Genomic DNA, 15,554 nt, shown 5'->3' with positions numbered 1-15,554 from the left:
CACCCACGGTTACAGACCTCCTGGGGCCGACAGGAAGCCCTTCCATGCAGAGCAGAGCTGTGGTAGAAAGGTGAGCAGGGAGACACAGGACATGAAGCCTTACACAGAGAGGTCCAAGTCCTCCCTCCAGCACTGACTTCCGGGCAAGTAAATTGTGTCTGCTCCTGGAGCCTGTTTACTCCTCTTCGAAATGGGTGAACAGTACTGTCTGCCTCCAGAGGCCACTGTGAGAATCCAGAGATAAGGTGACCCAACGCAGTGGCATTTGGAGAGACGCTGATTATAATAAACCTAGTAACAACAGTCGCTGCTCCTACTAGTACTACCGTGCTGTTGCCACAGCACTGGAGTTTGCCTCTGGACATCTGGAGACAGGAGCCAAAAGTGTAAACATGGATCTGAAGTCCCAGGTGGCCAAGGGCCTAGATCTCTGGAAGAGGGGGGTATGTTACAATTTACCACCCTGGCAGTACCACCTACCAGCAGGGACCCCAAAGGACCCCCAGTCCGTCCCCCTCGACTCTGGCTGCAAACTGCGTGTACCCAGGGCACAGGGTTATCAGAGGCCGCCCAGACCAAGGGATCTCACCATTTAAAGGCGACCCAGGGAGGACTGAGTTGGGCTACGAGAGGGCCTGGCATGGATCAGAGGCGCGCTAGCAAGAGGTGCCCGCGGCAACGCGGGGTGAGGACTGGGGGAAGGTTCCTCCAGTCTGGGGTCCGCACAGGGGCTCAAAGCCGGGAGCCCAGACAGGCAAAGGCCAAGGTCAGAGGCTTCCTGCCCCTGCAGAGCCCAAGCAACGACCCCGTCTACCCGCCCTCCACCAAGGAGGACTCTGAGTCCCCAACTGCGGCTCCATTTTGGTAAGGGGTCCCCTCCCCACCACGCTGCTTCCCACCCAATCCCGAAACCCCAGACTTACCCTCTCCGGGATACAGGTGGCCCGCGGCGCCCACCAGCAGCGCAGCCACCGCCACAAGCAACGGCGTGGCCGCCGTCCCCCGTCTGCCCCCAGCGCCCATGGCTGCAGGAGCGCTGAGTCCCGGCGGATCAGAGCAGGCGGCGTCTGACCGCTGGGGTCATGCTCCGAGGTGGCTGCCCGGGAGGCGCCGTGAGTTCTCTTCCACACCGGCAGCCCACGGCCCGCGGATCCCGCCGGGTGAGGGCCCTTGATTTAGTCCCCCCAGAGGGGCGCGCGGCCTCAGCCACTACAAATCCAGCGGCGCGGCCCCAACCCCAGGCCACTGAGGCCCGGGCTCCGTTCAGTGATCTCAGGGCCCGGATACCCGCGCTGCCCCCTGGGCCTCTTGGCTCTTGGCCCCGAACACTCTGGGCCACGATCTGCGGACGCCTGAACAAACAGACACGCGGACAGAAGGACAGACGGGGACCTAAGCTGGCGGGTAGCGGGCGGCAGGAGCAAGGGCCGCTCGACCCGTAAACAACGTAGCGCGTCAGCTGGGCCCAGTGCAGGCGGCGAGAAAAGGCGGCCCGGATCTAAACTCGGAAGGGACTCGGCGCCTAAGGAGGGGCCTGGGAGGGGTTGAGAGAGGCCCGACAGAAGGAGGTGCAGTCCCTCCCCTCCACTCAGCCTTGAGCTCTCCGGCCCCGGTGCTGGAGGCCCTCGTCACGCAGTAGCGCAGGGGATACCCCAGATCCCTGCCCAGACTGAGTGCCCAGTCTGAGAGCGTGGGGGCGCCCCTGATGCCCAACGCATTTTGCTATATTGTTCTTCATGGCCTTTGGGGCATTCCTTTTGATTTTTTAAAAATATTGCATTAAGTCCTGGCCAGGTCGCTCAGTTGGTTAGAAGGCCAAGGTTGCATGTTGATACCAGGTCAGCACATACAAAAAGCAATCAATGGATGCATAAATAAGTGGAACAAATTAATCTCTCTCTCTTTCTCTTCCCCCTCTCTCCCTCTCTTTCCTCTTGCCTCTTCTCCCTTTCTCTAAAATCAATGAATAAAATTTTTAATACTACATTAAAATATGATTCATCTTGGTCACTTGGGTTTTTGGTACTCCCTTAAGTGTCCTCTCAGCCCAGCCAACGAGTCTGGTCCTAGAGCCCCCTACCCCACCTGAGAGGATGGGCCCCATGTTCCCTCGACCCCCACCCCCACTCTCTCCCAGCCTCACAGAAGGCCCCTGATGTGCACAGCCCCTGCCTTCAATAAGCTCCAGGCCCCAGTTCTGTGGGTGCCCTGTCGTTATTTTTCAAGTTGGAAAAATAACATCTGGGAGAATGTGCAGAATCTCACCAAAGTGAGACAACCAGGCTCTAGACATCCTGGGTACCCTGCAGGTGAACACCAAATTTTCAATTGGCAGACCTGAACTCCCTGTGTGCCTGAATATCGAGTAAATGTCATTCACAAATAGATCATGATGATGGTCAGCTCACCTTATGAAGGGAGGTAAGGCACCTTCAGTATAGGAGACCAGACAGAAGGAAGAATCTGGCTCCCTCAGGCCTCACTTCCTATGTGACCTTGAACCACTGACTTCACTCTCTCCGAGCTGGCCTCTCTTGCATAACGGATGTAACAATACCTGCCTGTCAGATTTGGTGAGCTGCAGGAGAAGCAGAGCATGAGAAGCCAACCAGCACAGCTCTAGGCCCAAGGCCTGCCTTTTTAGATTGCCAGGACCCTGGCCAGCTGCTCGTGTAAGGCACTGAACCTATTCCTGCCTCCAGGCCTTTGCCCTTGTGGCTCCCCTGCCTGTATCCAGTGAGCCCTCCCAGACCACACTTTGTAAATGCTCCTCCCCTCATCCCTTTGTTCCTTTCCCTGCTGTTCACATCACACCTGTATCTCCACCTGAATTTTTTGTTTGTTCTGCATGTGTGTATGTTCTCCCCTCCCTGTAAAGGCAGAAACCTCATCTATCTTGTTCACTGTTTTATACCCAGTGCCTGATATTTCTGTTGCTTAATAAATATTTGTTGAATGAAAGTATCAACATTCAATAAGTAATGGAGATTTACAGTAAGCAAAATAACATGATCCATTTCCTTGTAGATTCACAGTCTAGTGGGGGAAGAGCACCATTCATTAAACAACCATAGGGGGTGAGGGGTTCCTCCAAGGAAGTGATTTTGAACTAAAATCTGAAGATGAGGAGTAAGCAGCCATGGGAAGTATCAGAGAAGTGTTCCAGGTAGAGGGGACAGCATGTGCAAAGACCCAGAGGAGGACAAACAGGTATTCTTATAACTGAAATAGGTGCCATACCTGGAGCACAGGTATGAAAGAGGAAGTTGAATTCATGGGCTGGACAAGAAGGAGCAGAACCTCAACCACACCATGTTGAGGATTCCTGTCACACTAATCCTATAAGAAATGGGTGGGCATTAGAGGGTTTACACAAAAGGGTTAACATAATCAGCTATCTTTCCCAATAATTTGTCTCCATTGGCAATGCGGTAAGAATGGACCCAAGGAAAAGAAATTGAAGGCCACTGCAGTCCCAGAATTGCAACAAGTATGCATTTGATAATGTTGTTCCCCTTCCTTCTTGTGCAAACCTACACAGAGCTGTGGGCTTCCTTGTGACCCTCGGGAGTCACAAACACCATCACAACTATAGGGACACAGCATATGCAGAAAAAGGTGTGAAAAGGGACATGCTGTCCTCTAGAAACACACACACACACACAAAAGCAAGCACCTTGAAATTGAAAGTCAACCTCTGCCTTTTATTGAAATCATTGGAATAGAGATTTCCAGCCAAGATGGAGGCATAGGTAGATACACTGTGACTCCTCACACAACCAAAAGAAGGACAACAACAAACTTAAAAAGAAAAAACAACCAGAACTATCGGAAATTGAACTGTATGTAAGTCTGACAACCAAGGAGTTAAAGAAGAAATATTCATCCAGACCAGTAGGAGGGGCAGAGATGGGCAGCCGGGTGAGGTGAGAGTCCCTGGAGAGGACTCTCAGGGAGGTGGCAGGTGAGGTGGCAGCTGGTGGAGTGGATGGTCCCACATTTGCATGCAGATAAACTGGGAGGAACAACTGAGCAGCAAGACAGACTACAAAACCCAGGGTTCTGGCACAGAAGAAATAAAGCCTCAAAACCTCTGACTGTAAAAATCTGTAGGGGTTGCAGCAGTGGGAGAAATTCCTAGCCGCAAAAACGAGTTCATTGGAAAGACCCATAGGGTCCTAGAGTGTACACAAACCCACCCACCTGGGAATCAGCATCAGAAGGACCAAATTTGCTTGTGGGTAGTGGGGGAAGTTACTGAAAGCTGGTGGAGAGCCCAGCAAGCAGCATTATTCCCTCTCTGACCCCTCCCTCACAGGCAACACCACAACGCAGCCAACTGGATTGCCCCGCCCTGATGAATACCTAAGGCTCTGCCTCTTACTATGTAACAGGCACCCTAAGACCAAAAAAAAAAAAAAAAAAAAAAAGGACCAAATGAAAGAACTAATAAAAGCTCCAGAAAATATATAACTCAGCAATGAAGAGATAGCCAACCTATCAGATGCACTGTTCAAAACACTGGTAATCAGGATGATCAAAGAAATGGTTGAGTATGGTCACAAAATAGAAGAAAGAGTGAGGGCCATACAAAGTAAATTAAAGAAAAATGTACAGGAACCAACAGTGATGGGAGGAAACTGGGACTCAAATCAATTATTTGGACCAGAAGGAAGAAAGAAACATTCCACCAGAACAGAATGAAGAAAGAGGAATTCCAAAATATGAGGAGAGGCTTAGGAACCTACAAGACAACTTCAGATGTTCCAACATCCAAGTCATAGGGGGGCCAGAAGGAGAAGAGGAAGACCCAGAAATTGAAAACTTATTTGAAAAGATAATGAAGGAGAACTTCCCCAATCTGGCAAAGGAAATAGTCTTCCAGGAAGTCCAGGAAGCTCAGAGAGTCCCAAAGAAGTTGGACCCAAGGAAACACACACAAGGCACATCATAATTACATCACCCAAGATTAAAGATGAGGAGAGACTCTTAAAAGCAGCAAGAGAAAAGGAGACAGTCACCTACAAAGGAGTTCCCATAAACTATCAGCTGATTTCTCTAAAGAAATCATGCAGGCAAGAAGGGGCTGGAAAGAAGTATCCCAAGTCATGAAAGGTGAGGACCTATATCCAAGATTACTGTATCCAGCAAAGCTCCCATTTAGAATGGAAGGGCATATAAAGTGCTTCCTAGATAAGGTCAAGTTAAAGGAATTCATCCCCACCAAGCCCTTATTATATGAAATGTTAAAGGGACTTATCTAAGAAAAAGATAAAAAAACTATGAACAGTAAAACAATAACAAACTCACAACTATCAAGAACTGAACATAAAAATAAAAAAACCAAACTAAGCAAACAACTAGAACAGGAACAGAATCACAGAAATGGAGATCACATGAAGGATTATCAGCGGGGAGAGGGAGGGGAGAGAATGAGGGAAAAGGTACAAGACATAAGAAGCGTAAATGGTAGGTACAAAATAGACAGAGGGAGGTTAAGAATAGTATAGGAAATGTGGAAGCCAAAGAACTTACGTATATGACGCATGGACATGAACTAAGGAGTGGGGGCGGAGCGGGCAGTAAGGTGGGTGGGAGGGGGTGTAGGGTAGGGGGTAATAAAGGGGAGAAATGGGAATAAAGGGGGTAATAGCATAATCAATAAATATATTTAAAAAGGAAATTAAAAAAATAAAATCATTGGACTAGAAAAATCACCATTTGGCAATCTCCAAAATAATTAATCCAGGCAAGGACCATGAATGAATGCTAAAACTACTGTTTGGAAGTTTGAGAAGTAACAGGATATTTCCATGGTCTTCAAATAACTCTCTGCAAGATACTTGTCAATAATAAAAGAAAGGAAAAATGGTATCTTCCTGGAGGAGAAAGCTCGCAGATACCTGTTTGTTTTTTTGATGTTTTGAAATGTTTTTTATTGCTGTTCAAATACAGTTGTCCCCATTTCACCACCACCACCACCACCCTGCACCACCCATCCCCACCTCCCACCCTGGAACCTATCCCTCTTTGGCTTTGTCCATGGGTCTTTTATACATATTCCTTGATGACCTGTCCCCTTTTCCTCTGTTATCCCTGCCCCCCTCCCCTCTGGTTACTGTCAGTCTGTCCTTTATCTCAATGTCTTTGGTTATATTTTGCTTGCTTGTTTGTTTTGTTGATTAGGTTCCACTTATAGGTGAGATCATTTGGCATTTGTCTTTTACCACCTGGCTTATTTCATTTAGCATAATGCTCTCCAGTTCCATCCATACTGTTGTGAAGGGTAGGAGCTCCTTCTTTCTCTCTGCTGTGTAGAATTCCATTCTGTAAATGTACCACAGTTTTTGGTCCACTCATTTACTCATGGGCACTTAGGAGGCTTCCAAAACTTGGCTATTTTAAATTGTGCTGCTATGAACATTGGGGTGCATAGGTTCTCTTGGATTGATGTTTCAGAATTCTTAGGGTATAATCCCAGCAGTGGAATTGCTGGGTCAAAAGGCAGTTCCATTTTTAGCTTTCTGAGGAAATTCCATACTGTTTTCCAGTGGCTGCACTAGTCTGCATTCCAATCAACAGTGTACTAGGGTTCCCTTTTCTCCACAACCTCGCCAGCACTTATTGTTTGTTGATTTGTTTATGATGGCCATTCTGACCAGTGTGAAATGGTATCTCACTGTGGCTGTAATTTGCATTTTTCTGATGCCTAGTGATGCTGAGCATCCTTTCATATGTCTCTGGGCCCTCTGTAGACCCTCCTTGGAGAAGTGTCTGTTCAAGTCCTTTGCCCATTTTTTAATTGGGTTGTTTGTCTTACTGGTCTGGAGTTGCTGGAGTTCTTTATATATTTTGGAGCTCAAACCCTTCTCTGAGGTATCATTTGCAAATATATTTCCCCGTATGGTTGGTTCCCTTTTCATGTTGCTGATGTTTTCTTTAGCTCTGCTGAAACTTTTTATTTTGATGAAGTCCCATTCGTTTACCCTTTCCTAAGGGGTAATATGTCTAAGGGACATATTAGTGAAAATATTGCTGTGTGGAATATCTGAGATTTCCCTGACTATATTCTCCTCTAGGGCTTTTATGGTATCATGACTTATATTTAAGCCTTTCATCTAGCTTGAGTTTATTTTTGTGTATGGTGTAAGTTGGTGGTCCAGTTTCATTTTTTTGCATGTAGCTGTCCAGATCTCCCAACACCATTTCTTGAAGAGATTATTTTTACTCCATTTTATGCTTCTGCCCCTTTTGTCAAATATTAATTGACCATAGAGACTTGGGTTTATTTATGGGCTCTCTATTCTGTTCCACTGACCTATGTGTCTGCTCTTATGCCAGTAGCAGACTGTTTTGATTACCATGGCTTTGTAATATAGTTTTATATCAAGTATTGTGATCTCTCCTACTTTGTTCTTCTTTCTCAAAGTTGCTGAGGCTTCTAGGGTCATTTATGGTTCCATGTAAATTTTTGAAATGTAAGCCCTAGCTGGTGTGGCTCAGTGGATTAAGTGCCAGCCTGTGAACCAAAGGGTTGCTAGTTTGATTCCCATCAGGGCACATACCTGGGTTGTGGGCCAGGTCCCCAGTAGGGGGCATTTGAGAAGCAACCACACATTGATGTTTCTTTCCCTCTCTTTCTCTCTCCCTTCCCTTCTCTTTAAAAATAAACAAAATCTTTTAAAAAATAAAGAAAAATTTTTTTTGCAATATTCTACATCTGTGAATTATGTAATTGGTATTAAATAGGGATTATGTTGAATCTATAAATTGCTTTGGATAGTATCGACATTTTGATGATGTTAATTCTTCCAATCCATTAATACGGTATATGCTTTCATTTATTTGTGTTCCTTATTTTCTTTCCTTAGTGTTCTGTAGTTTCTGAGTAAACGTTTTTTACCCCCTTGATTAGGTTTATTCCTAGATTCTTTATCTTCTTATTGCTATAGCAAATGAGTTTTTTTTTCCTGATTTCTGTTTCTGATATTTTGTTGTTGATGTCGAAAAATGCCTTTGACTTATAAATATTGACTTTGTATTCCACTGTTTTGTCAAATCCATTTATTAGGTTGAGCAGGTTTTGGGTGGAGTCTATAGGGTTTTCTTTGTACACTATCATGTTGTCTGCAACAAATGACAGTTTTGCTTCCTGCTTTCCAATTTGGATACCTTTTATCTCTTTTTCTTGTCTGATTTCTATGTCTAGGACTTCCAATACTATGTTCAATAGAAGTGGTGAAAGCAGACATCCTTGTCTTGTTCCAGATCTTAGTGGGAAAGCTTTTAGGTTTTGCCCATTAAGTATGACATTGGCTATAGGTTTCTCATATATGTCCTTTATTATGTTGATGTATGATCCCTCTACTCCCACTTTGCTGAGGGTTTTTATCAAAAATGGGTGCTGTACTTTCTCAAGTGCTTTTTCCACATCTATTGATAAGATCATGTGATTTCTGTCTTTCCTTTTGTTTTTGTGATTTATTACTTTTATTGATTTGCAAATATTGTACCATCCTTGCATCCCTGGGATGAATCCTGCTTGATCATGGTATATGATCTTTTTAATGTATTGTTGGATGCAGTTTGCCAATATTTTGCTGAAGATTTTAGCATCTATGTTCATCAGTGATATTGGCCTGTAGTTTTCTTTCATTCTTGTGTCTTTTTTTGGTTTGGGGATGAGGATGATGCTGGCTTCATATAAAGAGTTTGGGAGTCTCCCCACTTGTTGGATTTTTTGGAATAGTCTGTGAAGGATAGGGGTGAGCTCTTCCTTAAATGTTTTGTAAAATGCTCCTGTGAAACCATCTAGTCCAGGGCTTTTCTGTGCTGGGAGTTTTTTGATTACTGCTTCAAATTCACCAGCTGTTATCAGTCTGCTCAGGCTTTCTCCTTCTTCATTCAGTTTTGGAAGATTACATTTTTCTAGAAATTTGTCCATTTCTCCCAGGTTTTCAAATTTCTTGGCACATAGTTGTTCATAGTAATTTCTTACACTCCTTTGTATTTCTGTGGTATCAGTTGTAATCTCTCCTCTTTCATTTCTGATTTTGTTTATTGGGTACTCTCTCCTTCTTTCTTGATGGGTCTGCTTAAAGGCTGTCGATTTGGTTTATCTTTTCAAAGAACCAGCTCCTGGTTATTGATCCTTAGAATTGTTCTTCTAGTCTTGATGTTGTTTAATTCCACTATGATCTTGGTTATTTCCTTACTTTACAATCTCTAGGCTTTGTTGTTGTTCCTCCAGTTCTTGTAGATGTAGGGTCAGGTTGTTTATTTGAAATATTTCTATCTTTTTTAGGTAGGCCTGTATCACTATGAACTTCCCTCTCAGGACTGCCTTCCCTGTGTCCCATAAGTTGGACTGTTGTGTGTTCATTTTTATTTGTTTCCAGAATTTTTTTATTTCTTCCTTTATCTCATTATTAACCCACTCATTGTTTAATAGCATGCTATTTAATCTTCAAGAATTTAAGTGGTTTTGAGTTTTATTCATTGGGGTTGGTTTCTAGTTTCAGACCCTTGTGGTCAGAGAAAATGTTTGGTATGATTTCAATTTTCTTGAATTTGTTGAGGCTTGTTTTGTGTCTTATCATGTGGTCTATCTTTGAAAATATTCCATGTGTATTTGAAAAGAATGTATATTTTGCTTCTTTGGGATGAAAGTTTCTGTATATATCATTTAAGTCCACTTGATCTAGGGGATTGTTCAGTGGGACAATACTATTACAGATATTTTGTTTGGAAGCTCTGTCTATTTTTGACAGTGGGGTATTAAAATCCCCTACTATAAGTGTGTTGCTGTTTATCTCGTTCTTCGAGTCCTCCAAGATTTTTCCTTTTTTTTCCCCACCCTTGTCCTCCTAGACTTTCATCCCTCTGTCTGGCTCACCCCACATGTCAGGTTCCCAGACTGGCCACAGTGATGACCTCCCCTACATCCCTCAACCATGACCAGAGGCACTTAGGGCTTCTCAGATCCATCCCCCTCGACCCCCACCTCAGCCAGTTCTCAGAAAAACCCTGGGTTTTCACTCCACCCGCACCTGTCCAGCTTTTCCCGCTCCCACCGTAGTGCTTCAAGCCTTGGGCTGGCAGCTGAGCAACCATTTGTATCTCTCTGTCTGTGTGGACCAGTCATTTCAAAGGGTGATGCAGAGAGAGCCTGGGAGGCAGCCAGGGCTCCTGAAGTTTCACAGTTTTTGAGCCCTAACTCTCCCAGCAGACTCCTGACAAGTTCCTTCACTGACAGCTGCCTTTCTCCATACTAGCTACAGCAAGTCATGACAGGATCGGCCCTGGTCCTCACTCAAGATTTTTCTTATATATTTCAGCGTTACTGTGTTGGGTACATAAATGTTTACAATGTTTACGTTTTCTTGTTGGATTCTTCCCTTTAATATTAGGAAGTGTCTTTCTGTGTCTCTTTTTATAGCCTTTGTTTTGAACTCTATTTTGCCTGATGTAAGTATTGCTACCCTGGCTTTTTTTTCCTGCCCATTTGCTTGGAATATTTTTTCCAACCCTTCACTTTCAGTCTGTGTGGTCTTTTGTTCTGAGGTGGGTCTCTTGTAGGCAGCACATGTGCAGGTCATGTTTTCTTATCCATTCAGCTACCCTTTGTATTTGATTGGAGCATTAATTCATTTACATTTAAGATTATTATTGATGGGTACTTATCCATTGCCATTTTACTTCCTTAATACCTGTGTTCTTCTCTCACTTGTTCTTTTTCTTCCTCTTCTTAAAGCAGTGCTTTTAGCATATCTTGCAGTGCTGGTTTAGTGGAGGTGTATTCTTTCAGTCTGCTTTGTCTGGCAAAGTCTTTATTTCACCATCCATTTTAATTGAGAGCCTTGCTGGGTAGAGTAGCCTTGGTTGCAGGTCTTTGCTTTTCATCATTGGGGATATTTCTTGCCATACCCTTATGGCTTGTGGTGTTTCTGTTGAGAAATCAGCTGCTGGCTTTATCAGAGCTCCCTTGTATGTTACTGTTACTTCCTGTTTCACCCTTGCTGCCTTTAAGATTCTTTCTTGTCTTTGAATTTTGGCATTTTAATTATGATGTGTCTTGGAGTGGGCCTCTGTGGGTTCCTCTTGATTGGGGTCCTCTGTGATTCCTGGACTTGTGTGACTTTTTCTGTCATCAAATTAGGGAAATTTTCCATCGTTACTTTTTCAAGCAGGTTTTTGTAGCTCTTGCTCCTCTTCTTCTCCTTCTGGTATCCCTATGATATCAATACTATTAGGTTTCATGTTCTCCTGCAGTTCCCTTAACCCCTCTTCATTCTTTTTGTCTTTTTTCATTTCTTGCTCTATCTGGGAGTTTTTTTCCTACCTTGTCCTCCTGCTAACTGATTCAGTCCTCTGCTTCATCTAGCCTGCTTTTGATTTGTTCTACTGTGTTCTTCAGTTCAGAAATTGTATTCTTCACTTCCTCTTGGCCTTTGCTGATAGTTTCTCCTTTTTCATGTTGGTATAGTTTGCAGTGAGTTCTTTGTAGTTTCTCTGTAGTTTTTGGTAATTCTCACTGAGCTCATTGATCTTCCTTATAACCATTGTTTTCAACTGAATATCTGACTTGCCTGTATTTCATTTAGCACTCTTTCTGAGGATTCCTCCTTTCCTTTCGATTGGGGAGTTGTTTCTTTGTCTTACGAGTGTTTGTGAGACTCTTCTTGTTTGCTTCTTCTTTTTAAATTGATCTGTTTTGACTCTCTGAGTTTGTGGTGTGAACTTCTATGGTAGGAGACTGTGAGATTCAATGGTGCAGTCTCCTTGATCTCCTGAACTTGATGCTCTTGGGATGCCCTTTATGCCATATATGTTGGCTCTCTGGATGTAAATGAACTTTGATTATTGTTGAGTCATTCTTTGGTGGGTCCTTCCCTCATGCTGGTTGACTGAGGGTCACTCTGCCCATAATATCTTGTATGCTGTTGTACAGGTGCTGCCAGAACAAAACCACAAAACCCAGGAAACAAACCCACATCTGCAAAAGTAACTCTGCCCCTCTGCAATCCTACTATCAACAGCAAATGAACCAATATTAATAAGAGTGTAAAGAGATTAAGAATATTATACAAAAGGAGAGAAATAAATTATAGTAGAAAATCTAGAGATTTAATATGCACATATTTGATGGACAAGAAATGAATGTTTAAAAGCTATGCAGGAAAGAAATATCACAAATCATGGAGAAGACCACATTGGATTTTGTCTTGGTAGCCTCTAGTATTTGTCACTGTTTTTTCTTTCTGGATCTGCCTTTGGAAATGTCAGATGTTGACCCTGTCTGACCTTAGGCAGCCTGCTCTGAGACTGCTAGGAGTCTACTGTTTGTGGCTGACTCCTTCAGTAGTTATTCTAGTCACTCTGCACTTAGCAGTCAGGCTTCAGCACCACAGAGCTGGGGCAGAGTCCCTCCTGGGGTCAGGGCTATTGTTTGCCCTCAGGCTGCTGCCACTTGGAATGGAGTAGTCTGTCTGAGCAAGATGGCTGTTGCTGGGATGACTCAGCACCGGGATCCCAGCGACTCCTGTCTCAGTTCTCTCCCCAAATCCTCTGTCCCCAGTCTCTTCTCAGGCTTCGCCAGCCCACCCCACCCCTGCTGAAGACGAAGGTAAGTGACTGCAAATGAAAATTTATGTGTTGGCCCTTTAAACAGCTCTTTGCATCTCCAGCTGTCTGTCTCTGGCAGAGAGCAACCCTGCCACTTTTCACCACTGGTTGTTATTTGTGTACTTTTTGGGCTCTGGTGCTCTAGGCTGGGGATCCCAGCTTAGGGTTTAGACCCCACACTTCTCAGGGAGATCCAACTGGTCCTTTAATTGTCCCTCCGGCACTGCCCCCTGTGGGTGCTCAGCCAGCCCTCTCTATTCTCCACCACACTCCTTACCAGTCAGTTAGTGCTGAAGATGATTCTTCTGTCTGTCCGAAGTTATAAGTCTTCCTTCTCACTATTGTTCAGTTTGTTCTGGGTGATTTCTCCACAATTTAGTTGTAATTCCATATTGGTCCTGCGAGGAAGTTAGGGTGGCTTCCATTCACTCCTCTGCCATCTTGCACCTCTCCTTGTGCCCCTTAATTAAGTGATCAAAGTTGGTCCTGAATATATTTTGTAATAAAAGACACTAATGGGAGCATTGAAGACTGAAAAGGCCAATTTGATAATAGTATTGTATCAATATTAATTTTTATCATTGCACTGAGGTGATGTCAGAGAATGTCCCTGATTTTAGGAAATGCACACTGAATGAAGAATGTAGGGCCAAGGGGACATAATGTCTACAATTTATTCTCAAGTGTTTCAGGGGTAATAAGAGGCAGAGAGAGGACAGAGCAGATGTGACTGAGATGACAAAAGTGGTGGACAGGGAAGAGGGTGCACATGGGTTCCCCGCACTGCTGGTGCAGATTTCCTGCCATCATCACGTCAGCATAAGAAGTTTTAAGGTTTGAAAAACTATTTGGGGACTTTTGTTTGTTTTTCTTCAGTTGGCTTTGGTTTGACATTTAAACACATTGTGTCCTCATACATGATGGGTTCATGGTTCAGGAACATCAGCATCTGATGCTCTGCTTTCATTTCCCATGAAGGAGGGCTTGGGGAGAACCCCCCCCCCACCCAACCTGGGGTCTTTCTTTAGCAGGTCCCTTTGGCACAATGTCCCTCCATCTAGCTGCTTTCCATTTCATTGAAGCAGGAAATTTATTATAAATCCTGACTCTGGTGTTGTCATGGAAACCTGCTTTAATACAGTACATGTAGGAGAATGGAGAAGGGAGGACTACAGATTTCATTTGTGAATTACAGCGCAAAAATCCAATATCAAGAATTCACAACAGAATCAGGCCAAAGATGAAAAGAACACTACACAACCACCAGGACCAAGTGGAACTTGAACCAGGAGTGCAAAAATGGTTCAGTGCCAGGAAGTCTAGTCACTGGGGTCGCTTCAGTCACAGCCGCAAGGACAGGAGGTTCACGCTGGGCTCGTCCCTGCTACCACAAATGTATGTGATGAATTCTGTAGCCATTCAGAAATGTAACCATAAGACTCTACATTATGGAAGTTTTGTTTTATAAGTTCAGAAGAGGGAATATTTCTTTACTCAAGACACAAATCCCAAATCTAAAAATAAAACATTTGGCTATGTAAACATTAAGATTATATGAAAAGAAGAAATTATGCATAAAGTTGAAAGTCATTTTTAAAGTGAGAAAAACAGGCAACTCAAATGACAGATAAAGGCATACATTCCATTATAATGCATAATAGGTAATACATAATATTAATTTTTCCAGTGAGAAAAATAATCAAAGCACTTGTTTTCCAAAAATTTTAATGGTGATGCATATAAATAGGCAGCTCACAGAAACAGACTACTGAAAACAAAAAAAGAAAAGAAATACAAAGGTATTTAAACATAGAAAAGACCGTTTAGCCTTCCCAGGTCACTGAGTTTGTCAACACACAGAAAAACAGGCAACATAATGCAGAGGTTTGTGAGAAACAGACCTCTCAAAAAATCACCAGTACAGCCCTGGCTGGCATAGTTCAGTGGATTGAGCGTGGGCTGCGAACCAAAGTGTCACAGGTTCGATTCCCAGTCAGGGTACATGCCTGGGTTGCAGGCCATGACCCCCAGCAACCGCACATTGATGTTTCTCCCTCTCTCTCTCTCTCTCCCTCCCTTCCCTCTCTGAAAATAAATAAATAAAATCTTTTTTTAAAAAATCACCAGTACGAACAGTTTCAACTCCAGTAGCAATTTGGCGATGACTTTCAACACCTAAATTGTGTCGACCTTCTTTTCCCACGGGTCTCACTCTTGGCAGTTATTCAAAAGAATATCCAACTTAGCCTGACCACTGTGGCTCAGTTGGCTGGGCATCACCCTGCAAAGTGGAATGTCACCAGTTTGACCTCCAGGCAGGGTGCAGGCCTAGGCTGAGGTTTCGGTCAGGGTGTGTATGAAAGGCAACCAATCAGTGTTTCAGCGACACCTATACATTCTCCTCAATATCTACCTAATCAATTCAAACATTTTTAATTTTCCCATTATTTCTCTTTTCTTTCTTCTCTGACACCACTCACATATGATTTGCACCAAGTTCTTATATTAATGTGAACTATTCTCTAATATTTTTCATGAGTTCTATTTTTCCCCCTTAGAAACTTTGAGGCTATGGAGCCAGGATGTGAAACTGGTGTAAGAAAATGGACACTTGAACTAGTGGAAACAGTGGGATCGTGGTTACCAGGGTCCAGGGGGGTACATAGAACTGGGGAGACACTGTTGGTCACAACTTCTAACTAGTAGGTAAGTTCTGGAGATCTAATGCACAACACTGTGATTATAGTCAGTGATGCTAAGTTACCACTTCAAAGTTGCTCAGAGACTACACCCTAACTGTTCTCAACACACTCACACACACAGAGAAATGACAAACTTGTTACACGATAGAGGTGTGTGCATCAGACCAATACAATGTGCATCTTAAACACACACAGTATTCTGTCCATTATATCACAGTATTTTTAAAG

At 43.8% G+C, this 15,554-nt stretch overlaps 1 protein-coding gene and 1 long non-coding RNA gene across 4 annotated transcripts in view; one reads left to right on the top strand and one right to left on the bottom strand.

The window, feature by feature from the left end:
- INSR (insulin receptor) overlaps positions 1-1,449 on the bottom strand; it is a 165,655-nt gene extending 164,206 nt beyond the window's left edge. For 2 of the 3 annotated variants that reach the window (XM_045827225.1, XM_045827245.1), the window contains exon 1: positions 924-1,448. In XM_045827225.1, the coding sequence (XP_045683181.1) occupies positions 924-1,023 (100 nt within the window). In that variant the 5' untranslated portion in view covers positions 1,024-1,448. Of the gene's footprint in view, positions 1-923 lie in introns of all 3 variants that reach the window. The other variant, XM_045827236.1, reaches the window with a different exon arrangement.
- LOC123811190 overlaps positions 1-15,554 on the top strand; it is a 32,804-nt gene that overhangs the window by 438 nt on the left and 16,812 nt on the right. The window lies entirely within an intron of this gene.

Source organism: Phyllostomus hastatus, unplaced genomic scaffold, assembly GCF_019186645.2.
Source record: "Phyllostomus hastatus isolate PE091 unplaced genomic scaffold, TTU_PhHast_1.1 phas_contig_150, whole genome shotgun sequence".
NCBI lineage: Eukaryota > Metazoa > Chordata > Mammalia > Chiroptera > Phyllostomidae > Phyllostomus > Phyllostomus hastatus.
This window is presented reverse-complemented; position numbering and strand designations above follow the sequence as displayed.